Raw genomic sequence first — 27,586 nt, 5'->3', positions numbered from 1 at the left:
TGCAGTCATTTCATGCCTGGGACGCTTCATATTGGACAAAGCGTCCGTAATAGTGCGCTTATCTAGGGGAGGTTACTCTAATTGTTGCGTGCGCCAAATCTGAGCCGTATCAGCTGCCAATGACGACTTGCTTGCTACCTGTTTTACAGTTTGTCTATAGAAACAACAACGCCGTTACGTCATACGTTAATTTTGATACATCGGACAGATAGCCATACCATTTTACTCGACTGTGGAGGTATGGCATTAGTTCTATTTCGCCTGATAGGCCTATTAATTTTTTGCTTTGTCACTGTTTATGATGGGTACGACTGCACTTCACCGGACGAGGTGAGGTGAGGTGAAATTGGGTTTAACGTCGCGTCCAAGATTATTGCACTTATATAGCGACGTGCATGCACGTGTATGTGTGTGTGTGTGTGGCTGCTTGTACTAGTCCGGACTGATGCCGATTTATAGTGCTAGCTCACTGAGATACCATGCCGCAGTTTAACATGAATACCCAACTCAGACACAGTATACTGACTCCGAGCCGACCAGTCCTTGTTTTAGCCCCTTAATGCCGAGCGCCAGACAGGGTAACAACAAGTACAATCTTTTAACGTCTTTTTGTATGACGCGGCCCGGGATCGAACCCTGGACCTTCCGCCCCCGGGCGGACGCTCTACCACAAGACCACGGAGGCGGTTTCACCGGACGAGGATTATATCCGACTGCATGGTGTGCTACACTGATCTCGCATGCCCCTTCGATCCTTTAAAGTTTAGGGTTAGTATAGGGTACCTCCAATTCTTTTTTTAGCCTGTGGAATCCATTTCCATCAAGCTCCCTTTTACGATCCTTCGGGTCACCACACCTGCCGATCACACAACTCCTTTACGAGAGATTCTATGTCGTATGTCACACCAAAATTAACTGCCTTCCTGTAACATTTCTGTCAGACTGCATGACATTTTCCTCCACCTGCCCAACAGATAATTTTAAGACTACATGTATTTACATATTCAATTTTATCCTAACTCCTCGTACATTCTTAAAGGGGCACTGATCTAACGCAATTCCCCGGGACTGGTTGTTGCCTTTGTTATTGTTTTTCCCCAGTGAGTGCGCCATTCGTAAACTCATTAGTCACTTTTATGGGTAGTAATAAGGACGTATGGTCACATTGATCAACAAAATGAAATACAGTTTTCGAGATAATAAGGAAATGTATCTTTGTGGGTAGCATCGGTAATGGTGATGAAGTTTTGATAAGTCACTTGCTTGGTAATTTGCGATTTTCGTTTACACTATTTTGACTTGCAACACAAAGTAAATATTTCACCTGAGCATTGCTTTTTTTTATAGTGTGTATATTTTTTTACTGTCAAAATGTGTAACATTTCCAAATTTATTAAACGCCTAAATATTCAGTTATTTTACAAAGGGACTGAAAAACATTTCCATCTGTATTATTATGATAACGAATTCCAAACATTTTGATGTTTAATGTCATCACCAAGAGACTGAAAATGTAACGTTGAAAAGTACATTTCTATGTTGTTTGGCTTCTAATCCTACATTATAATCTGTTGTGATGTTTGTAGGCCCTTTTGATCGTCTTAATCAATCTGGACAGATTTTTTAGTCAAAATGACTGAAATATTTACACATTTTATAAATTGCTTGAGAGAATCACATTTTACAAATTGACGGTAATATATACACGCTTACAAAGGAAAAGACCTGTAAAAACAACGTCTATCGCGCATTGAAGAATTTCCCAACCAAGACGTAGAGAAACAAGGACGAATCAGTTCAATGCTACAGCAAATGAAGAAAAACAAAATGCAAATACCATAATTACAACCTACCAAATTTATGTTTATAAATTTTAGGCAGCTTCCTTGATCGAGGAATGTATCCGTGAATATCCACACAAACGAACAATATCCCACTCGTCTGCAGCTGTACAAAGAAACTTATTCGATGTCACATGTCTCTGTAACAATCAAATATTTAAAAAAATATATATCGTTTCGGGATATTATATCCCGTGTTCGTTTCTCAACTGATCACTTGGATTGTTTCAGGTGTTTCACACAGGTGTTAAGTCTCAAGGGTCGGCTGAGAAAGCCCACGTGACAACTATTTTCATAACGTCCACGGTTCCTAAAAAATCCATTGAGTGATAGATAACAATGACCAATCAAAAAATAAGTAAATCAATCGATCATTCACCTCTTGCTGGTCTGCCACGTGCATATTACATAACACACATTTCACCTCACTTCATGGTGCTACCATTAATTGTACCTGTAATAAATTCATTAACTGAGCATCAAGTGAATGACAACAAATACACAAGTGTAGGGTTATACGAGAAAACGTGGATGACAACAAGGGATTAGTAATCGTGTTATCGACGCAATCTGAAATCCCAAAATGCTTTCACTGCACTTTTTTTAGCTGAAGAAATTAATTAACATGCGCCCTTTGTCGAAATCTTTATAGATCACAGTTAACCAATCAGTGTTTGTGCAAAAATGCGTAAAACAAATATTGCCTCCAGCCTCCAAGTTTATTTAGCTGTCCTTGCAGACGGTAGCCCAGTCTCTGGTCACGCTCAGTTGCGTTGCGTATCATCCGGGTACTCACAGGGGAAAAAACAATAACAAAGGCAACAACCAGTCCAGGGAATTGCGTTAGATCAGTGCCCCTTTAATTAAGTTATTGTTTGGATTATTTCAACTGAATCAAGATGCGATATTTTCAGCGAATGTCTGAATGCCGGCAGTTAACTTTGAAGATGGGCAGGCAACGTTTATGGGTCACCTGCACGACGGTTTTTCAAACACTGTTTATAATTCACTTCAGAAAAGGAGCATCAACAATGGTGGACTGTCTAGGAAGCAGGTTTGCTGTAGACGATAAGAGGCTTCATGAAGTGTTGGACAAAGCAAGAGACTTTGCTCTCTCAACAGGTATATGACTATCATCTTTGTATTTGTTGTGTAATTAAGAATTGACATTCACGTTGAGTGAGTTCATTGGAGTATGAACCTTCATATAGTGAGGGCCAAACTGTATGAACGTCAGAGCTTGGCCCTCACTCTATGTCTATGAAGGTTTATACTCCAATGAACTCACACAAAGTGAAACTCAGTTCTAACATTTTTGATATCACTATTTTTACCTCAAAAGACGTAGAACTTGATCTTAAGCAATTATATTTACTATGTGTGACTTCATGTTTATACTGACAGCCATGCAACAACCAGCTGTATAGCGGAATAAAATAGTTCCTGAAAACACAAAGTGACAACAGCATATTATATTATATTGGTAGTTTTTGAGAAATGGTAGTTTAGTTCATTGCATGATTGCATCTTTGTATTTACATATATATATATATATATATCCTACTGGCTCCTCTGGGGTAACAGATGTTAGACTACTGCAAGGCATAGAGTATCTGAAGCAAAGCTTTTTATTTATTACTAATCGTTTTCCAAATGGTAAGTTTATATAGTGATTGGGGATCTTAATGCCAGGTGTGGATATTAGTCCGATTTTGTTGTACATGATGGGACAAAGCCATGATGATATATGCAATGAATATGGAAAGGAACTCCTTGATTTGTGTTCAAATCATAACATTCACATGTTGAATGGGAGATGTTCGGGTGATACAGAGTGTAGCTTCACTTGTTTTAAAGGAGACGGAGCAAGTTTGGTTGATTCATGGCCGAAGTTAATTTTTTTTGACGGGGGGTGGGAGCAAATATTTGTACAAGTATCACTTGACCCCAACTTTCATGATTCAAATAAAACTGTGTTCTATCAAAAATCCGGTGGGGGTGGGGGGGGGCCCGGCTGGGTACGGCACTGTGATTACTGTTTATGTTCAAGTGACTTATTTACCAGAGATATCCACTTTACTGTACGTACACGGTGTGAGTCTGATCATTTTCCAATTGTTATGTCATTGCAAGTACACAAGTACATACTGACCATAGTACTACGGAGAATGGGGCAGAAAATGAGGAAAATAATACATCGTCAGATATACTAAGATATGTTTGAAAGGATGCTGTTATTGAAACTTTTCGTCAGTCTGTAGCTGATATGTTATCACCTTATCTCTTAGACAGTGACAGACACCAGGTTCTACTTAATATCGAGTCTGCGGTAGAAAAATTAGTTGATGTATTTCATATTTGTGCTGAATCCTGTGGTCTTTTAAAAAAGAAGTATAGTACTGTTTGCCGGACTAATTGGTACGATGATGAGTGTATAAAGTTAAAGAGACAAAAGTTTAATAAATAGAGGTTATCACGCAAGTGTGTTTGGGGATGGTAAATATCCTGCATTAGGAATAAACATTGTTTTTAGCGAGCCTTGGTGAGCTAAATACATAGTGTTTATTCCTAATACAGGATATTTACCATCCCTAAACACACAAGCGTGATAACCTCTTTATCATATAATGTCATTCTTCAATTCTGTGCTTGAAAATCGCTTCCCCTCACTCACAAACATTACCTAAACATTGCGAGTTTTCCTGGAATGCGCGCATTAATATTTATTGCGTCACAGGGTAAGTGATGTGTCAGTCGGACAGTGACAGTAGCCAATATAGTTCCAACTAAAATCTGTTTCTTATACAGTGGCGAAGCAACATATACGCAAAACAACAATTGTTTTTACTTGCCTTTTGCGGCAATCCATCGGTCTGTCCGCTAGAGTAGTTGCGCTTTGTCAAAGGGATGCTCCTCTACCCCTAGTCTTTGAGACGTCACGGCCACGTTCTGACGTTGTTGACAGTCGGTCTGTCCTGTCATAACGTTAAGTGCAGTCAGACGTACACACCGCGACAAAACGAAACAAGGTAACAATTCAAATATATTTCGGCCAAATCCAACTATTTTAATTTGTGGAAAAGATTTCAAGCACAGATATGGCTACTGATCCCGCTTGGCTAGGCCTAGTGCCCTCACAAAATTGTTTCGAAATTTATATCTCCAAAGTTGCCAAAACTTATAAAATGCCTTAGCTACGTCACAGTTAGACACTGATTTTCAGTATATTAGACTGTTCTTTTGATAATGATAGAATTATCCCTTTAGTTTATCCAGATTCCCGATGAGTTAATTCTGACTCGATCGCCGAATGACAAGGGCGATGCCATGTTTGTTTATAAACACTTAAAAAGGTCCCTACTTGACCTTTGATATTTGCATCTCTATCTGCATATGACCCCAACAGATATTGTTTTTATCCGTTGGCTTTATCCTGCCGAGAAACCTACCCATTATATGATAAACTTGATTTATTCAGAATCTCAGGAAGTAAGGAACTTTTGAAGGAATGTTTTGTAATTAAGAATAAATACAGAGAACTGTGTAGACAAAAGAGATTGGAGCATGATGAACATTGTATAAATGATTTGGTCAATAATTGCAAAAATGGTAAATCCTTTTGGAGACGCGTCAACAATATTATTTCTTCACCTTCTGTGATAGGCAGCCCAGGTACTAGCAATATGCAGTGGACCGAATATTTCCAGCATGTGTTTAATTTAACTGATATACCTGTGGATGGGGACAATCTGGATGAGGCAGAAACTTTTATTTACAGCCATCATATTAATGAGTGCAATTACTGTAATGATGATGTTATGAATAATCTCCTTAATGCTGATGTAACTGAAGAAGAAGTATCATCAGCTATACATAACTTGAAACTGGGTAAATCGGCTGGACCAGATGGAATTCTGCCTGAAATGGTGAAATGTTGCAGCACTTCAATCATACCATACTTAACTATAGTTTTCAATAGGATTATGCATAGTGGACATCAAGACTTTTGCGGACGTTTATGACACAATTACTGAAGCTAAGGCAGGATTTCGAAGCGGATACCGTACAATTGATAATATATTTACATTACAGTGTTTAGCACAAAAATAGCTCTCTAAACATCAGGGAAGATTTTATTGTTTGTTTGCTGATTGCCGTAAAGCGTTCGATTCGATTAACCAAAAGCTCTTGTGGTATTCAATAATGAAAAATGGAATACACGGTCGTATATTGGTGGTTTTGAAGGATCTATACTCTAAGATTCAGTGTGCATCAGGACATCAAATAAATCTCTTTCAGATTATTTCGAATCACTGAGTGGTGTTCAACATGGCTGCGTGTTGAGTCCGTTTCTGTTCACGATGTTTATCCTTGAATTACAATATATGATAGAAAGAAGTGATTTGCGAGGGATTTTTATTGGAGAGGAGTTTATAGCCATATTAGTTTTACTATAGTCTGGAAGGTAATTTAAGGTACCGACGTTTACTACAATATCTGAAAAACTATCGGACCTACTCCAGTCAAAGTTGGTATGAGATTATTAAACAGTCATACATAACTGGATATTACATTTAAAGACAATCGGTGCATGAATAAAAAATATGTCTATTTAGCTATCTCTATATTTCATCAACAACCAGACCTGTTCGTCATGGGTGGAACGAGCATTCATTGAAACAGCATTCTGCATAATGCTACCCCTGCGTCACAGGACCATATGACACAGCTGAACCAATCAACTCAACTCGAAAGGGTGCGCGGCAATCACGCACGCACGAATACGGTGTTAGCGTTGGGCGTCTCAACGTGCGTGATTCCCGTGCACCCTTTTGAGTTGAGTCGGCACCTTAAATTACCTTCCAGACTATATATGCAGAGGATTGTGTATATTGGATGACACAGTAATAGGTCTGCAAGGAAAAATTGATATTTAATTCAATTTGTGTAAAATGTGGGAACTTAAATTTAACATGTCTAAAACCGAAATTTTGGTTTCCAGAAGAGGCTTGTACTCAAAGGTATGATGAATGATGGTTTTTGAATGATCATGATGATAAACGTTTCATTGTTAGTACTTACTATAGTTATCTGGGTGTTCTGTTTTCAAATAGATTGTCTTGGACTAAATGCATTGATACCCTCAAGATTAAAGCCAAAAGGCTTTCTTTGCCATTAAACAATTGCAGTTTCACTTTGTAAATACATGTATGCCAGTTAATATTTTATTTAAATTGTTTGATATTAAGATAAAGCCAATTCTTCTTTATGGTGCAGAGATCTGGGGTTGCAAAGCTAGTCAAATTGTCGAAACTTTTCATACTATGTTTTATAAATTTGTTTTAGGAGTTGGTAAATACGTATCAAGCACAGCTATATTTGCTGAATGTGGAAGATAAGGTTTGCATGTGCATTATCATATGAAGTGTGTTAAATACTGGTGTAAACATATTAGTGAATGATGAAAGATATCCCCGACAGTGTTATTTGTTAATGAAGAAGCTGGATGAATGTGGTAGAAGTACTTGGGCAACTCATGTTAAATATTTACTTTGACATTTATGGATTTGGTTATATAGAGACCATAGACGTATGCTGTGCCTGTTGAGATTATTAAGTGAATTGCCTATCTGGGCAGAAGAGAGGATTTTGTTTATTCACAACGCTTTTGTTGGCTATGTAACAATGGTTGTATTGAGGATGAAGTCCATTTTGTGTTTGTCTTAAATAACCAAAATGACTGTATATTCAGAAATGTAGCTAAGTATGTGAAGGAAGCTCTTTTACCATGTATTATACCTAATATTATACCTATCAGTGTTCATCAGTGTTTACATCATTTCAAGAACACAGTCTCGTGGAAAAATGTATGAACGTCAAATTGTGTCGTTCATACACTTACGGACGTCAATATCATGGTCATGTGACCGACCACTGATCTAATGGAAAAAGCTGTATATCGTGTAAACTTCATATTAAAAATTATTAATTTTTAACTTATGACAAAACAGTATGAATGCATGTTGAAGGATAGCTTTGGTGACCATATTGAAAATTTAATGTTTGCTGATGACTCTGTCATGTCTGCATGATGAACTTCGCTGGGGCATATTTTGACCCTCGTGTACTCCCGTTTCACCCTGACAGCCATATGTAAAACCCTGTAATGACTATTATTCAGACTTCAGAACGTATTGAAATTTGGCATTTGTGTAGGGCCTTACCATTGCTCTCATTTGTTTTTTCTTGGTCAATATTCAAAGCTGCAGATAATTTTTTGAGCAATTGAGGTTTTACTCTAGGGTTCTGTTTTAATTGGGTTATTACATTTTTCATTGGGTAACCAATTTGTTTTCACTCATCTAATCATCACTCTATTGTTTTTTTCCCAAAATGAGTAAGCACTTTGAGATTAAAATTTTTTAATGAAATCATGTTTTAGATGTATATACCGGTTCTGAAAATAGGCTTGACTCGGAAAGTAAAATAGCTTGTAATTGTGTTTCTGAAAGCTCTGTTGTACGCATGCTGAAAGAACTTCATTGGGTATTCGGGCGGTCGGGTAGCCTCGTGGTTAAAGCGTTCGCGTGTCACGCCGAAGACCCATGTTCGATTCCCGACATGGGTACAATGTGTGAAGCCCATTTCCGGTGTACCCCGCTGTGATATTGCTGGAATATTGCTAAAAGCGGCATAAAACCATACTCACTCACTCACTCATTGGGTATTTACGCGTGCTGTTTTCAAACAATTGAGTTTTCCATTTAATGCATGTGTTTCTGTACGCAAGTTAATTGAAAGTAACTGGGTTTTGAATACTTTTTTGGGGTATTTTATGCAAATACGCTGCTTATCTGTAGTTTGACTTGATGTCACCAAAGTGAATGCTGTCATATACAATATATAGTGAAGAAAATGCAAAGTGTGTCTTATTGCACACTAGTCTGCCATGATATTTCATCATATTACCTTCACAAATTGAGTGAGTGAGTGAGTGAGTGAGTTGGGTTTTACGCCGCTTTTAACAGTATTCCAGTTATATCATGGCCTGTCAGCTTAATGTGGGAGGAAAGAGCGAAGTGATGCAGGTCTCAGACGTTTACCACTTCGGTGAAACCCATGAGCACGGGTATGGTGCTGACAAACCTAGAAACATAATCGGGTTGAACCGGTATTCGAACCCACAATCATAGGTTTCTGGCGTGACCAAGGGACGCAACTCTGCACAGCGAATCATGGCGCCTTAGACGACTGGGCCACCCGTGCCCCCTTCACACATTGAGAAGCAATGGCAAAATATGTATGTGTTATATAAGCAATATGTAATGTTTTTGAAAAAGTGACTTGTTTAACACTGTCAGAATACCTCTAAATAAAGAACATAAGAATCTTAAAAGGTTTAGACGTTTGGACAAAAACATGTGTTTTTCTCAATTCACCACAGGCATTAGAAAAATTTAGATAAATTTGTTTAACATGCTAGATAAATCCCTGTGCGTACTCCATCTCATCTTTTCTTAGACGTCATTGTACTAACTTCCATAGATGATGAATAGATGCTGACGGTGTCGACCACTGGTTTGACTTCTTCAGATGTGATGAAGTTGCCTAGTGGTAGAAGCATTCGCTCATCACGCCAAAGGCCCTTTCCCCAAATTGTGTAAAACAGGTATCCCTGGTCGTGATATTGCTAGAATATTCTCACTCACTCACTCACTCACTCACTCACTCACTCACTCACTCACTCACTCACTCACTCACTCATATTGTGACTACTGCACAAACCCTCACTCACTCACTGACTGTCTCACTCCCTAGGAATCAGTATGAAGTCCCTGCAGGGAGAGAAGGGCTCCATGCTGGCTGAGTGTGCCCCCTTCACCCTGTTCCCCAGTGTGGTGCCCCGGGCATGCTTCCAACAGGCCGTGGACTGCATGCTGGATTTCAACAGACTCATTCATAAAGTAGCCCATGATCACAACTTCCTGGAAAAGTCCCTTAAGAAGTAAGTACAAGCTATTTTGAAGCACTCTAATCATATAAAACACCTAGAGCTAAATTATTTAGCAAATGTACTGACATGTTTTCAACCAACATAACAAGTATTTGACTAGTTTGGGGCTAACCAACATAAATTGTTTTCAAAATTATTTCTGGGCAGTGGGGTAGCCTAGTGGTTAAAGCGTTCTCTTGTCACGCCAAAGACCCAGGTTCGACTCCCGACATGGGTACAATGTGGGAAGCCCATTTCTGGTGTCCCCAGCCGTGATATTGCTGGAGTATTGCTAAAAGTAGCATAAAACCATACTCACTCACTCACCAATAATTATTTCCAGTCATTTTTATATTAAATGCACTCCTACTTTTCCAAAAGGCTGTGTCCTCACTTGACCATCCATGACTGCCATGTTGCATGCCACCATACTCTGCTCGCCTTGTATGTATCCCTTTGGGGCGTCCAGGACAGATGAGGTCTCCACTAATGAGTGCTTGTCATAAGAGTCCAACTGAAATGGGAGTCAGTTGTCAAGCACCGTGTCTTACCTGACTCCTGTGTTTTTGCACCCAATGATGTGGATAGCTACTTATGCTCTCAGTCCGACGCCTGTGTTTTTGCACCCAATGATGTGGATAGCTACTTATGCTCTCAGTCCGACTCCCGTGTTTTTGCACCGTATGATGTGGATAGCTACTTATGCTCTCAGTCATTGTTGTAATGTATCTAGATATTTATATTTACAGGCCCCCTTGACATACAGGGAATATTGTACTGTAAAATACTCTCACTCATCTGTTTTCTCCCATTGCAGTGTTTTGCAGGTGGATGACTTTACACAAGGACTGTGGAAGATTTACACAAAAGTGAGGGGGGAGGGGTACACCCAGGTATGTAGTGTTATTGAACATGTTTATACTGTAGGCCTTTGTATCAGTAAATGTGTGTTGAGGCCCCACAGTAAATGTGTGTTGAGGCCCCACAGTAAATGTGTGTTGAAGCCCCACAGTAAATGTGTGTTGAAGCCCTACAGGTCACGTCAGAATGACCTTTCATCCGACCAATCAGACTGTCGCTTACCAGATCAGGAAAGTGACAGTCAGAATTTGTTTTCTAATCATGCAACCTTGAAGGGGTATTCCAAATGACAGGTAGGGTCTTTAGGACTCAATTCATACCTTCTAGGCCATCCATTAGCCGTTCAAAATGTTCCTTTGTTCAGTTTTCAAATTTTTAATCGAGAATGTGTCAAAATATATTTCGAAGTGTAGTCGCCAGTTTGAAACTAGTCCCGTAAAGCATGAGAAAGCTGCCTTCTGATTGGCTATTGTTGACTTCCCACAAAATGTCGGTCTGACGTGATGTGAAATGGGATGTCCACAGATCTTTGTTTAGCGGTAGCGTGAACTAAGGTCTGATTTTAATGAGATTGGTTCCAACCTCTCAGTACATGTTTATTCAAGCCTCCCCACACTGGATGTGTGTTAAAAAAAATTATAACCCATATTGATAATCACTGATTTATGATAACATGTATTTAAAGCCCCAACATCCGATCAGCCTAATCGGGGTGCATGCGCAGTAAATATTTTACGTATAAGGAAAATGGGCGGAGCTTACTATTTATAGTAACCCACGTGTCTCAATCTAAAATACATGTGGTAATCGGCAACAGGTGAACACCATTATGCACATCATCGTAGGTAACAAATTAACGTTGTTAATCTATTAAAATCATTTAAATTTTTTTTACCTACGTTTACTCGAGGAAAATGGCGACATAGTCCTTCCAAATCTGATCCCACATGTTGTAAGTTTTCCGTTTGAGGACTTTGGTCTCGGCCTGACGTTTTGGGTTTCTAGCATCCATGACATATCTTGATGATGTTGTTGGTCTATTTACGTGTTCATTCCAGTCTAATACTGCCATATTCGTCCGAAAACGATAAACATCGTCAGAAAAATTAATTCTTTTGTTATGATATTGTAGCAGTGAATTGTTGAAACTTTCAACAAAAAACGTGTCCATACAATGAACGTAGTCGTCGGTATGTTTATACACAACAGTATTTTTCAAAGCTTGACACAGAAGTAGCTCAGCCTTTGGGTCACAAATAAGTGTTTTGGATGATTCATAGTGCGCGTCTTGTCTACATCTCGACGTTTCTGAACAGTTATTATGGATATCCTTGTAATGATTGACCACATTCATAATATTATCGCGGAGCTTGTTGGCATCTTGATCGCAGTTCCTAATGCACCAATAAAAATGAGTCTTGATACTTCCTGCTTTGTCCGATAACTCGCGATGCCACGTCACATCCTCTTTGTATTTTGGACCCAAACACACACATTTAACCTCCTTTGTAACATTTTTCGTAGCATGCCATGTGTCATTTGTTGACGTTGTATCAGGGCGCTCCTCCCTGATAAATTTATTTATGACCGAATTCCTGTCATGACAATGTAATTTCACATGTACTCCGACACCATTGTCAACACTATCAAGATATTCATAGATACGCTGAGTTCCAATAAGTTCGTGTTTTTGTGTGCAGGCATTGTCTACTTTTGATACAGTTTCCGTCCTGATAACTTTGTGAGTGTTAGCTCCAATGCAAACAACATCAGTAAAACGGGAGTTTTTCCGTGTGGCATGGCGAGCGTCAGTGAGAATATTAATTCCATCCATATTCGGGTAGGTCACAATTTCTTCTAAAAGTGCATCCTCGCATGATTCACGACTTAAATCACAAACGACTTCTTTATAGTTTGAAAACATGTCAGATATGTAAGCTGAACCAAGTCTTCCAATGTCAGCTGCTTTCGCAAATCTGTCGTACTGATTGGGTAACATTCCAGACACAAGGTATCCATGACACATGCGAGAGTTTACCAAATATTTATTACCAAGATAGGGTGAACTGGGCCATATTATCACATGATCTTTTTCACATCTGAAAGTAACATAGGCAACATGTCCAATCATTTTCATGTCCAATTTCTGAGCAGGAAACGAGCATGACAAACTGTGCGAATAAAGTCGACCACAGAGCTTTTCAAGAGCATTTTCAGAGGCACAAAACATCTTTTGATTGCATTCATCCGTATTTTCACACTTGCAGAATGAAGAATCACGCGTAAAAGATTCGTCAGTTATATTCCCATCGTTTGCATCATCTGTTAAAACGTTTGCACGGACTGGATCGATATTTTTCTCAATAAAATATGAGAAAGTATTATCGAGAAGTTGTTTGTTTGTCACAAGATTAGGGTTCCCTTCTCCAAGAAAAGTTTTGATTTTCTTCGCTTGTTCATAAATGAAATCAATCTCGTCTCTGTTTTCAGCTGAAAAGTTAATTTTTCCTTGTGGTGAAGTTTTTCTCTCCGAATTTCTTCGTTTCACAGCTTCTGGATTGTCTTTTGAATATTTTCTCTTAATCCCGTTACTATCGCTTAACATTCTAGCAATACCTGCCATTTTTAACAATATTCGTCACTCTAGATCTACAGATCGGTTGCATAAAATCAGCAGACAACAAATAGTGAAAAGCGGGAAATTGGGCGTGGCTTATGTAACCCATAGGGGTGTGACAGGTGACTTTCGCTTTTGATAAGAGTTTAACTTTGAGACTTTTTCGAGAACCTAACTTGAGTTGCATATATATTGTTTATATAATACAAAATTGGTCGGTTTTGATTGTTTGAATGCAATGAATGCCATTAACCCTCCAGACCAACACAACCCATCCAACCCGTCGTGTATTAGACTACCCACCAACGCTTGGGTCACGCGACATAAGAAACAGCTGACCAAAACAACGCGCTACCATTATTTTGAGGGTTGTAGAGGGTGCTTTTCATAAGTTGAAATTTTGATTTATGACGACTAGCCATGCCTAAATATGCTTATTTGTAATGTGAAATGATACTTATTCACGGTAAATAATGAAACATTCCTTAAATCGCTACAAATCGTATATTCATCAAACTTTTTCATGATGTGTAATATATCTTTCATATAATGAGCGCTTCCAAATTCTATCGGTTTCTAATGGGTGTTACAACCAAGAAAATTTTGACAGGTCGCTTTCACGTTCGTTCACTGCTTATATATTTCAACGCTTTCATGATGTCATCCAAGTTCACTATTACACTAAATGTTGATGAAATGCAACAAGAAGCCATTCGAAGTTTATTCAATTACTCGGGATGGGATTACGATGCCGCAGTGCAGGACGTTTCGTCGTGTGATGCCAGTGTTCAGACGCGGGAAAGTGATGCAACGATTGACGAAGCCATGGAAGACAAGTTGAGTGATGCAAGTGTAGATGTCACCGGTGAAGAAGATTCGTCAGAGAAACCCCCTACTTTTATTGATGCTGGGGATGAAGTGAACGTTTTAGATTGTGATCTGAATGTCAGTATCGACGATCGTTTCCAGGAAATTCAGGAATGTGAATTTTGTTTTTGCCGCCCGTGTGTGACAACATTTCCTCAAAGATGGCTTGGCCGAGGCTCCGCCCCTCACGACAGAAATAGTGGGGTTCGCAGGACTATTTACAAGAACTATTGGTCGATGTTGGATAGACGAAATGCATGGAGGAATCCAAGGTATCTTTCCAAGAAGACAAGACTGTTGAATCGTGACCATTTGGACGAAACTGTTGTTTGTGTGCGCCGGGAAATTATGCCCAATTGTGTTTTGAACCATGTTCGTGGATTATATCCAAACATTCCTAATCGGGATTATATGGGACATAGGTGGTGGTAGTCCTCAAAACTCTTTCCAAGAACTGTTGGACGATGTTGGACAGAAGGAATGATTTGAGGAATCATCGAGGGATCTTTTCAAGACTGTTGACTCGTGACTGTACGAAACTGTTGATGATAATTCGGACTAGTGTGCGCCGTGAAATTATGCCTGATTGTGTTTTGAATCTTGCATGTGCTCGTGGATTCAAATACATTGTATATTCTGAATATGGATTTTATGGAACATACGTGGTGATAAATATGCTAAATAAGTTGAAAGGTAAGACGCCTCCTGAAGTAAACATCGACTATTCATAACCTGCATATTTCTATAAACAAGCACTGTCTACATATTTCAAATTGATCATCTGATTTGTAGAAATCGAATCAAGAATTACTTCATATTGTGTATATGTGTAAACTGTTATATTAACATGTCCACCAAAGATGATAGATTTGTGTATAAATAAACTACATATTGTCGACATTATAACTTTTATTTATTTTGTATAAGTTAATTTGCATAGTCCCGTTTACAATGTTTTCGCCAAATGCGGTGCACAAAACAGTCGTAAACTGTATGGGTATGTGTTCATTGTGGTACTGAACTTAACGTCTTTGTAATGCCATTTGGTAGTTTCTTGGCAGTTTCGTTGCAAGTAAACAAACACTTCGAGAAGTTGTGCCATGTGCGAGTTCGCCACGTGGTTTACTATAATTAGATTCGCTCGCGCAGTAGATGTCAGCTGACCGAAGGCTAACTCCTCCCACTTCTGTTGTTTCACAGACGACTGGATTTTTTACAACCAAACATCAGATCGAATGTAATATTTTTTTATATCGTGTGACTTTTGTTACACTGACTGGTGTAGGGCAAATCTGTCTGCCAAGATTTGGATGTGAATGTTGTCTCGTTCTTTAGTTATTCAAGATTTTGGGTCACCGATTACTGGCTGACCGATCATCGCAACGTCTGTCAAACACTAAGATCTCGCAAAATACCGCGCTATTTATAGTCCGGTTGGGACTTTAAGACAACTGTAGGTTTATTTTCAAACATTACATTTTAGCAAAAAGAAGACATATATCTACATAACAGGGTTTAAGCTAATTGCTCAGTTTATGTTTGTTTAAGAAATTATTTATTTACAGTTTAACTTAACGATAACAAATGGTAGTTATTGTTTTAGAACAAAAGTAAACCAAGGGAAGTTACTCTAACCTAATGACCTACACAAATATAACTAAGGAACATCGTGACAGTGGCCCACTCAAGGATGCTTACTGGCAAGTGCTGTTGATCATGAAAATAACGCGAGCATGAATTAAATGTGAAAAATGCGAGTAGTCTTTGTTCACATAAATGGAACTTCGCATTTATGTCGCCAAAATGTGTCAAAAACTAGGCATCATTGACCACTCCAGCAGTCCAGACAGACGCCACCCACGCAACACTTCATCAAGGGCTGACATGACCCAACGCGCACCGATAGGCTTCATCACACTCCTCAGATATACAGCCATTGTCATGTCATCTGCCGTCAGATTGTTGACACCTTCTCAGCATACCAGGGGCGGTCGGATAGCCTAGTGGTTAAAGCGTCCGCTCGTCACGCCGAAGACCCGGGTTCGATTCTCGACATGGGTACAATGTGTGAAGCCCATTTTTGGTGTACCCCGCCGTGATATTGCTGGAATATTGCTAAAAGCGGCGTAAAACCATACTCACTCACTCACTCACTCAGCATACCAATCTGTGAAGTGTTGTTGGTTCAATCATTTTATTGCCTTTGAACTTCCTCAGCAATAATAAGCAGTTCTATTTGCTGTTTGATTGGATTAAGGTAGGGTTGCATTAAGGTAAGGATATGTATCATTCCACTGGGGATGGGGTGGGGGAGGTCGCATTGATATTGTGTTGCATTTTTGGCTAGGGGTCAGCAGTCGTATTAATTTGGAGACGTATTAATTTCAAGATTTGTTAGGGCATCATGTATGGCAGTCAATTATGGTTTCACTGAGGATCTAGAAAATATAATTTGTATTTTTTACCTTGATTCTACTGCATCAGCTCACTATAGATGCTTGTTACAAGGTTTTAAGCATCATATTATTTCTTCATAATTCAGGTGAGCAACAAAGCCTTGTGGCCAGATATGTTTAGTTGTTTTTTGCCTCAGAGTGACCTTGCTGCACTTGTCTCGTGTTAGGCAGAGGAAATGATCCTAACAATGATACAAGATGTTAACTAGTTGTGTGTTCAAGCTAGTAGTTTCTTTGATTGTCCAGTAGACTTTGTGGTTTCATCTACACGTTCCATTGTGTGTTATTGTATTTTCTTCAGATATTTTCAGTGTTGCAAATAAGTGTTTCTCATTTCAGCCCCTGTCTTTAGGATTGTTCCGGAACGACTTCATGCTGGATGTGAAGGACCCAGACCATGTCCAGCCCAAACAGGTGGAGTTCAACACCATATCCTCCAGTTTTGCCGGCCTTACAACATCCACAGTTCTTCTGCATAGGTGGGCGTCTGTTGGAAACACAAAACAAACGCTGTCATATGCTTGAGCAGCGATCTCATTAAAATCAGATCCTTGTTCTCTCTACCGCAGAACAAAGACCTGAGGATATCCAATTACAGGCATGGGCGGATACAGAGGGGGGGTGCGGGGGTGCATCCCATTGAAGCGAGAGATAGATAATGATTTTGACGGATTCTGTTAAAAGACCATAAGTGTCATTCGGAATACCCTGTTATATGACTTAATGAGTTGATCATGGCTGGTGGATATTGCAACACACTCCTGTTTTGAATATCTCTAATACCCCATCCTTGTTGAAAGAGTGAGTGAGTGAGTTGGGTTTAACGCCGCTTTTTACAGTATTCCAGTTATATCACGGTATGACAGCTTAATGTGGGAGGAAAGCCCGAAGTGATGCAGGTCTCGGACGTTTACTACTTCATTGAAACCCACGAGCACGGGTATGGTGCTGACAAATCTAGAAACATAACCTAGAACCAGGATTTGAACCCACAATCATAGGTTTCTGGCGTGCCCAAGGGACGCAACCCTGCACAGCGAATCGCCTAAGACGACTGGGCCACCCGTGCCCCTCATGTTATAAGAGCTTATTGCTTGATTTATGCACTGGCTGTACATCCTGTGTCAGTCCTTGAACAAGGCTAAACCTCAGGGCTATGATGCTATGACAAACTCTCAGTTGATGATACCAGCAATAGCTGTCCACAGTTCTTACCTGACTCAGGGGTCAACTTAAAGGGTATGTAGTGTGGTATGCAAGACGCTATGAAATTGTTCTAGGTATGTACCCAGTAAATATTCTTTTTATACTTTTTAATTGTTTTCGATAGTCTTTCAATAATTTAACTTCAGATTGACCCTTTCTACCCTAGGAACATGTTCTATAGGTGTTCATAGGCGGATCCAGATCCAGGGTTCTGAACCCTTCCCCCCTCTTTTGAAAACCAAATGTAGGCAGTAAAATTATCTGAGAGAAGATTTTGATAATTGTTTTGACCCCTTCCTTTTAAAAATGCTGGATCTGCACTTGGTTTTCATCTGTGATTGACATTTTGCCTTTGTAGAGTGTGATTGGTGTTAATTAAATAGTATTCAGGATTCATGGGGGGGCAGATTTGGGATTCAAGGTGGGCAAATTTGGGAGTTAGGTGAGGTTCCTCAGGCGGGGCTAGAAACCTCAGATTTAACTGATGTGACATTTATGGTTTACATGAGTTTTGTGTTGCAGGTTTATCCTGGACATGATGGGGAAGCAGTATGATACAGAGGAGGTAAGTAGGACACACTTGCAGGAGCCCCCTTGGGGAGTCCAGGATGGGAGCATGATTAGAATAGGTGCCAAGCAACACTTGTACACTTCAGCTTAATGGATCCATGGTCTGAATCCGGATATAATTATTTTTATAGACAGGCATGATATAGCATGAATAGCTTAAAACAGCATTTCATTAGCTCACTGATCATCTAAGCTGTATTCGGTTTTGGAAAACAGACTCTAGCATTCAAATATTCTGACTTTTTGGCTCATATGGCTTAATATCAAGTGAGCTAATGTCTTGGCCTGTTTGTCCGGCGTCCATCGTGTGTCCTCCTTCGTAAACACTTTTTTCTCAGATGCCACTGCACCAATGAAGCTGAATGATGACATCCCAATTTGTTCGAGAGGTTTCGGTTTCAATCAGATTTTCAATATGGCCGCCACAGCAGCCATATTGTACAAACTCTTTGTGGCCATTACTTTCTTTCAAAATGGCATGAAATTTGGTACATGTGTAGTTAGTTGTAGTGCTCAACATCTATGTTCTGTATTTTGCAATAATTTGAATTTAATCTTGTTTTGACCGTTACCTAATATTTTCTCAAAATTTATTTTTCCCCCCTGTAAACTACTCTTCTGAAATTGGAAGATTTAGGGAACACAACTTTGTTGTCATACATGTTTCTCCTTATGATGACATCGGATCTTGTTAATTTTGTTACATTTTAGTGTTAGTTGCTAACTAATATTTGAACCTAATGCTGACATGCAGTTTCGTTCAGTGTCTGTCTTTGGTTTTAAAACTTTGGCCATTTTTTAATGTTGACAACATATACAGGTGAGCTACAGTGCCATATTACTTCATTTTGAATGTATTAAATCATTTTATTTTGAAAAAAATTATTTGATTATTATGATTTTCACTTCAAGAAAAAAGTTGCACATGACACAGATAACAGATGACATGTTAATTTAGTAACATTTGCCTGCCAGGTCCCGGACAACGATCCTGCACTGGGACTAGCTCAGGGCATGGTCAAGGCCTGGGAGCTGTATGGCCGAAAACAGTAAGTTTTGTTTGTTTGTTTGTTTGTTGTTTAACGCCGCACTCAGAAATATTCCAGCTATATGACAGCGGTCTGTAAGTAATCGAATCTGGACCAGACAATATAGTAATTGACAACATGAGAATCGATCAGCGCAATTGGGATCGATGACATGCATCGACAAAGTCAGTGAGCCTCTTACGACAAGTATAGTTGCCTGTTACGGCAAGCATGGGTTGCTGAAGACCTATTCTAACCCGGATCTTCATGGGACCGAAAACAGTAAGTAAGGTTGCACCTTTATTGTAGGTCACAAACCATGATGTAAAAAGTGGCGTAAAACCATACTCACTCAATCACTCATTCACACATTGTAGGTCTTCTTCACATTATTAACATAACTTTTGTTCAGCAATTTGCCAGAGTACCAGCATCAACAACTAGTACCCTGTGTTCGTAGCTCACCTTCTCATATTAACTTGCCAGTATAGGATAGTATACCATGTGATGTGTGGAATGAATCTTAAGATGTCAGGCTATGACGAACCACTCACCTGTTTTGGGATATATAACTTTACTCCCCGACAAAAGAAGCTTAAATACCATATATGTTGGTTTTTATATGAACAATTACTCATAGACTCAAAGGGCCGTCAGTTAGCCTAGTGGTTAAAGCGTTCGCTCGTCACGCCGAAGAACCGGGTTGGATTCCCGACATGAGTACAATGTGTGAAGCCCATTTCTTGTGGCCCCCGCCTTGATATTGCTGGAATATTGCTAAAAGTGGCACAAAGACCATACTCACTCACTCACTCATAGACTCAAGAGATATTAGAGTGTATTGATGCAAAACGGACATACTGTCATGTTGTGTGAATCAACACTCGTGGACGCATCACATGTGATGTCATAGACACATTACAAGAGATGCACCTTTTGTCTTGTGTAGGATTAGCGTGTAAGGTTTGGAAATCACTTGAAGGGTATCTTGATGAAAGTAAAGTCACTCTGTGGTAACACTTGACTGTTTGTTAGTTTTGTCATTTATTGGTACACACTGGAAACTTGTCTTCTTAAAGTACGAACTTCTCTATATGTTTCTATGGTTCGCGTTATTTCTGGCGGTGAGTATGTATATCAGTCGTCTGTGAGACAAACAAGATGTCCATTCAACAAATCTGTGATCATACTGTTCCTTCCATGAACCATGGTTGAACTTCATTCACAACATGTTTATGTCAATGCAATTAATAATTTGGTGCAGCCTCGTGAAGACCTGGGATAGAATACTTTTCAGCATCCCATGCTTGTCGTAAGAGGCGACTAATGGGATCGAGTGGTCAGGCTCGCTGACTTGGTTGATGCATGTCATCGTATCCCAATTACGTGGATTGATGCCCATGATTTCAATCACTGGATTGTCTGGATCAGACTCGATTATTAACAGTTTGCCGTCATATAGCTGGAATATTGCTGAGTGCGGCATTAAACAACAAACAAACTAAGTGATGTTACAAAGACAAAGTTACAACGTTGCTCCATGTTGGACGTAACTCGTTAGTGACAGCTTAACTCTGATGTCCACACAGTATTTAGTTTAGTTTTAAACTGGACGCCTGTCTTCCTCATGACTATTTGGTCATGATTGGGCCCATGTTCTCTGCCATCTCTACATTTATGTGCACAGTTGTGGCCCTTTGACAACAATCTTATGTTTGATGTTAGCTTGTCTATGATTATGATCCTTGGTCTGTCAGCATGGCCTTGCTCCTCTTCAGGCTTACTCCAGCATTAGGGGCGGTTGGGTAGCCTAGTGGTTAAAGCATTCACTCGTCACGCCGAAGACCCGGGTTCGATACCCGACATGGGTACAATGAGTGAAGCCCATTTCTGGTGTCCCTCGGGTGATTTTGATGGAATATTGCTAAAAGCGGCTTAAAACCATACTCACTCACTCACTACTCCAGCATTAAGTTGACATGCAGTGATTAAACTGAAATATTGTTCAGAGCAGCATTTAGCCACACTCACTCACTCTATCTCTATACTGTCTGGATCTGCTGGAAGTGTGATTCACCCAGTTTATGATCCATCAAGACCATACCCATGCTCGTTGGTTTCACCCAAATGATAAATGTCTATGTTCTTTTGGACTTTGCTACCACATTGTGCAAGGTAAAAAACCTCACTCACTCACTCCTTTAGCCTGTTCATGCTCCATTTTCCAGGGCAGTCCTACTGTTCATTGTGAGTGAGGCAGAGCGGAACATCTTTGACCAACGTGCCCTGGAGTTCAAAGCCTACTCACTAAACCATGGAGTTCGGGTACTACGTCGCACGTACCTAGACATCTACAACAACGCCTCCCTGACAGAAGATAAGAGATTGATGGTGTAAGTGGTCAGCCTTTTTCCAAGGCCCAAATATCAAGCATCTGACACGACATTACTGTAGCTCACCTTCACATGTCACGATGTCTTAGTGGCCAGCAGCCTGTCAGAGTACCGTATTATTTGTTTGTTACTGCGATTATGATTACATATGAGATTATTTCTTCCTGTGATTGTTTAGGATCACTATATTATGTGTTAGTATGCTTTACCGATATTCAAAGCTTATTTTTCTATGGCTTTTGTTGTTGAAAGAGGAGACTATTCTGTGTTGTTCATTAAGGCACATTTAGGGAAAACAGCAAAACTTTTCAAGAGGGTGTTAAGTGTTAAACCCAACTCATTGTCGACATCTTGTAAAATTTAAGTGAGCTTCAGTATCTTATGTTTCTATTGCTGTTGAAGGCTTTTCTAATTGCTCTCTAGTGATGGAGATGAAGTGGCCGTGGTGTATCTGCGTACTGGGTATGAGCCGGATGCCTTCCCGACACATAAGGTATGTGTCATGTCTATGAGACCTGCCAAAGTCCTGTAAGTCCTTACACTGCAGATATTTGATGTTGCTGTAGTGTCCAACCCAGGCCGCGCGAATGCGCGATTCACGCTAAAAAAAATCAAATCGCCCCTCATAAAAAAATCAAAGCGCGATCTGTCGCGCACAGTAATTTCTTGTACAGTCACTTACTTTATCAGCTGTTTATCCCTACCTTTAGATTCAATACTCACTAAATCTTTAATCAATTAACGAAGAAAGAGAGTTCACAGCAAACATTGTAAACAACTGTCGAAGACCGATTGATAACAACCGACGTTCGAACACAAGTGACGTTCCTTGGGTTGCTGAATAAATTATCGACAGGATTGGCATAGGAAACGAAATTTGATTTACTTTAGTAGAAAACGTATCAAAACTTTGATGAAAATTATGTTGTATTTTGTTGTTTAGTAATCAAAAACCTTTGACAAGATGTTTAAAGACAATAAATATTCTATCTTGAATAGTTATGAAAATATTTTTGAGCATTTTAATTTCGTTTTAGTTTCGTTTCTGAAATCACACAATATGAATCGCCGACTGTCATAGCAGATGATATTTTGAACAGTGAATGACCATGTTGCACTAAAACAAAAGAATTACAGACTTTTTTAATCAAAATAGAAAAAAGCACAAAGCATTGTTATTCATTTCAGTTCTTTATTCTGATCTGGAACACTATTATATGATGATGTTCCAGTACATAATACAAAATAAGACACTTTTGAAGAAAGCAATTATCCCCCCTTCTTTTTCAAAATCCCTCCTATTTTCTACATGATGGGGGAACAAGTCCCCCCTTGATTTTCAATTCTGGGTTGGACACTGTTGCTGTTTCCCTGGGAAGTCGGGGAAAGAATAGGTTGCCAGCAATCTATGCTGGTCATAAGAGGTGTCTTATTTGATTGGGCAGTCAGACTTGAAGATTTGTGTGTTGTTATAGTGTGACGTCAAGGATTGTAATATAAATCACTGGCTTATCTGGTCCAAACTCAATTATTTATTTGCTGTCATCATAAGGCTGGAATGTGACTGAGTGTGGCGTTGAACAATAAACAAATAGACAAAAGTGTGAAAGGATTTACTGAAAACTAACAATTGTTTGTTGGACATACTGGGTGAACTGAAACAGTGTTTGTGATATAAAAGTCCTTCTTTCAGACAAACACCAAGCAAGCACATTGATCACTGTTTCAGGAATGGGATGCTAGACTAAAGATGGAACGTTCATTAGCCATCAAGTGTCCCTCCATCCAATATCAACTAGCTGGAACAAAGAAAATTCAACAAGAGCTGACCTTACCTGGATCAGTGGAACAATTCATTAAAGACCCAGTTGCAGTGAAGAGAATCCGAGCTACATTTGTGAAGCTGCATAGCCTAGATTTGGTGAGTAATTTTTCTTTAGGACAGTGTGAGTACACGCAGACATACATGAGAACTTAGACACAAGCAGATGTACATGAGAACAGACACAAGCAGATGTTCATGAGAACTGAGACACAAGCAGACGTAAATAAGAACAGCGATACAAGCATACGTACATAAGAAAAGCGAAAGAAGCAGACGTAATGAGAACCGAGACACAAGCAGACGTACATGAGAACCGAGACACAAGCAGACGTACATGAGAACCGAGACACAAGCAGACGTACATAAGAACAGCGATACAAGCAGACGTACATGAGAACCGAGACACAAGCAGACGTACATAAGAACAGCGATACAAGCAGAAGTACATGAAAATAGAGACACAAGCAGACGTACATGAGAATAGAGACACAAGCAGACGTACATGAGAACAGCGATACAAGCAGATGTACATGAGAACAGAGACACAAGCAGACATACAACAGAACAGAGACACAAGCAGAAGTACATGAGGATAGAGACACAAGCAGACGTACATGAGAATAGAGACACAAGCAGACGTACATAAGAACAGAGAAACAAGCAGACATACATGAGAATAGAGTCAAGCAGATGTACACGAGAACAGAGACACAAGCAGACATACAACAGAACAGAGACACAAGCAGATGTACATGAGAACAGAGACACAAGCAGACATACATGAGAATAGAGACACAAGCAGACGTACATAAGAACAGAGATACAAGCAGACACACGACAGAACAGAGACACAAGCAGATGAACATGACAATGATACAAGCAGACGTACATGAGAACAGAGACACAAGCAGACATACAACAGAACAGCGATACAAGCAGATGTACATGACAACAGAGACACAAGCAGACGTACATGAGAACAGAGACACAAGCAGATGTACATGAGAACAGAGACACAAGCAGACGTACATGAGAACTGAGACACAAGCTGACGTACATGAGAACAGAGATGCAAGAACCATTGTGTGTGTAGATGTATCATACTTATATCACACGTATATCACTTTCTATGGTGACTAGGGTCCAGACGGGGACAAGGGCGTGGAGATAGGGAAGACTGACCCAGACAAGTACGTCCTCAAGCCGCAGAGGGAAGGGGGAGGTAAGTCTACTAAACACTGCTTCGGAAAGTTACAGACAAGAAAAACCCTAAAATGGTTTGGCTCTGTTGAAAATAATGTGACCTCTGTCTGATATGTCATGTCTGTGGCATGCCTTCTGTCAATGATATATGTCCTCAATCTGTGGTATGTCCTCTGGATGTGTTATGTCCCCTGTCTGAAATGTCCTTTATCATACGACCTCTGTTTGTGATATATCTTGTGTTTGTGTTGTGACCTGCCTGAAATGTCTATTTTGATTCCTGTCATGTGATCTGTCTGTCTGTGATCTGTCTGTGATATGTCATCTGTGTGTTATATGTCCTGTGTCTGTGATATGTCCTCTGTCTGTGATATGTCTCCTGTCTGTGATCTGTCTTCTGTCTGTGATATGTCCTCTGTGTGTTATATGTCCTGTGTCTGATATATCCTGTCTGTGATATGTCCTCTGTCTGTGATATCTCTCCTGTCTCTGATATGTCTTCTGTGTGTTATATGTCCTCTGTCTGTGATATGTCTTCTGTCTGTGATATGTCTTCTGTGTGTTATATGTCCTCTGTCTGTGATATGTCCTCGGTCTGTGATATGTCCTCTGTCTGTGATATGTCTTCTGTCTGTGATATGTCCTCGGTCTGTGATATGTCCTCTGTCTGTGATATGTCTTCTGTCTGTGATATGTCTTCTGTGTGTTATATGTCCTCTGTCTGTGATATGTCCTCGGTCTGTGATATGTCCTCTGTCTGTGATATGTCTTCTGTCTGTTGCTAGGAAACAACCTATATGGAAAAGACATCAGCAAGTTCTTGGAGGCACACCAGAAATCAGAAGAGCGAAATGCCTACATCCTGATGGAGAGAATATTTCCCAAGTCTCAAAAGAACTATCTTCTCAAGCCAGGGATACCTTTTGTCCTATCTGATGTCATCAGTGAACTGGGGATATATGGAGTGTATATTGGGTAGGTAAATACCCTAAACCTAAGGATGCCTTTTCTGCTGTCTGATGTAATGAATGACCTGGATACACCGTCTATATTGGATATATTTTAGGAAGGTATATCTGCTAAACCCTTAAGTTTCTTCATGCACTTATGCACTAAGTGTAAATTACCATCAATTGGGTATATATGGGTGTATCCCCACAAGCCATAGGTACCCTTCTTGTACTTGTCTGATAATGTCATTCTGTTGTCGGACATGTTTTTGGTGATTGTCTGGTCCAGATTCAATTATTTACAGCCTTTTTATAAAGGTTAGTGCAGCGTTAACAACAAACAAACCAACCTTGTGTTGTGTCTGGTGTACTTGTGTTATTGCTGATGATATACTTGTGGTGTGTGTCTGATGATGAACTTGTATTGTCAGGTCTGCAACAGAGGAAAGTATGAACACACAGTGTGGCCACATGCTGAGGACCAAGGTTCTAGGAACAGATGAGGGTGGAATATGTGCTGGATTTGCAGGTCTTGATACACCGTTCCTCGTCAGCACAGATTAGACACAAGCATCTCCTGCAAAGTGCGGAAAAAACTGATAAATCTCCCATCTCCTTGCTGGCTCACTCTCTGTATCATCAAATGGGAATCTGATGGTCACTGGCTCACTCTCTGTATCATCAGTTGGGAATCAGATGGTCGCTGGCTCACTCTCTGTATCATCAAATGGGAATCTGATGGTCACTGGCTCACTCTCTGTATCATCAGTTGGGAATCAGATGGTCGCTGGCTCACTCTCTGTATCATCAAATGGGAATCAGATTGTCGCTGGCTCACTCTCTGTATCATCAAATGGGAATCTGATGGTCACTGGCTCACTCTCTGTATCATCAGTTGGGAATCAGATGGTCGCTGGCTCACTCTCTGTATCATCAAATGGGAATCAGATGGTCGCTGGCTCACTCTCTGTATCATCAAATGGGAATCAGATGGTCCCTTGCTCTGTCTCTGTATCTTTAAATGGGAATCTGATGGCTGGTCTCTTAATGTTTTTTCATCAGTAAGCATTTTGAATATTATTATGTTTTTGTGCCACATTTGCAGTAGAGCATCTCATGTATCTATTTTTACAGCTGAAATGCTTACTCATTGAGGTGAAGGTCATATCTGCATGGAAGATTTAGGCAGTTTAGTCTGTTGTATGGACATTGCCCTTGTTACTATAAGGCAGCTACTACATAGCAGTGTAAGTGTCTCATTTTGAAGGGCTTTAAACAGGTTGGGTATTTTTATGTTTTATTATGTTATCCATTCTGAATGTTATGTATATCTGATAACGATAACCAGATGAATATTACAGAATTATGTTGATGGTATGTCATATAACAGGAATGATCTTACCTTGTATTAAGATAATTGTTTCTTATTGGTTACTGAATGGGAAAGTTTTCCCATGTGTGAGATGAGGTACAAATTTGATATACCATGCTGGTAAATGCAGAGAAATTTATGCCGGTATGATAACTTCATGGTGAACCGGTCCTTTGGTGTGTATATTGTGTGATGTACCCTGTGCGTTAGCATACAGGATCAGGGTACATAGGCTCACACACAGAGTACATGGTACATACCCCTCGGGCTCATGAAGACCCAGGGTAGAATAGGTCTTCAGCAACCTATGCTTGCTGTAAAGGGCGACTATGCTTGTCTTAGGGGCGACTAACGGGATCGGGTGGTCAGACTCGTTGACTTATTTGATGCATGTCATCGGTCCC

The 27,586-nt window shown here is 39.8% G+C and overlaps 1 protein-coding gene across 3 annotated transcripts; it reads left to right on the top strand.

The window, feature by feature from the left end:
• Nucleotides 1-76: 76 nt before the first annotated feature.
• Nucleotides 77-27,586, top strand: LOC124129269 (glutathione synthetase-like). Of its 3 annotated transcripts, none has more exons than XM_048397529.1 (13): nucleotides 77-238; nucleotides 2,857-2,963; nucleotides 9,660-9,846; nucleotides 10,652-10,727; nucleotides 16,975-17,114; nucleotides 18,364-18,406; nucleotides 19,387-19,460; nucleotides 21,668-21,832; nucleotides 22,256-22,325; nucleotides 23,562-23,753; nucleotides 24,798-24,879; nucleotides 25,646-25,835; nucleotides 26,242-27,586. In XM_048397529.1, the coding sequence occupies exons 2-13, from the start codon at nucleotides 2,873-2,875 to the stop codon at nucleotides 26,372-26,374; spliced, it is 1,443 nt and encodes a 480-aa protein (XP_048253486.1). In that variant the 5' UTR covers nucleotides 77-238; nucleotides 2,857-2,872; the 3' UTR covers nucleotides 26,375-27,586. The 3 variants fall into 3 exon arrangements, with proteins under 3 accessions (XP_048253486.1, XP_048253487.1, XP_048253485.1); XM_048397530.1 differs by lacking the exon at nucleotides 77-238 and adding an exon at nucleotides 622-768; XM_048397528.1 differs by lacking the exon at nucleotides 77-238 and having other exon boundaries at nucleotides 2,648-2,963.

This window comes from Haliotis rufescens, unplaced genomic scaffold (assembly GCF_023055435.1).
Source record: "Haliotis rufescens isolate VD_foot unplaced genomic scaffold, xgHalRufe1.0.p SCAF_17, whole genome shotgun sequence".
Classification (NCBI taxonomy): domain Eukaryota; kingdom Metazoa; phylum Mollusca; class Gastropoda; order Lepetellida; family Haliotidae; genus Haliotis; species Haliotis rufescens.
This window is presented reverse-complemented; position numbering and strand designations above follow the sequence as displayed.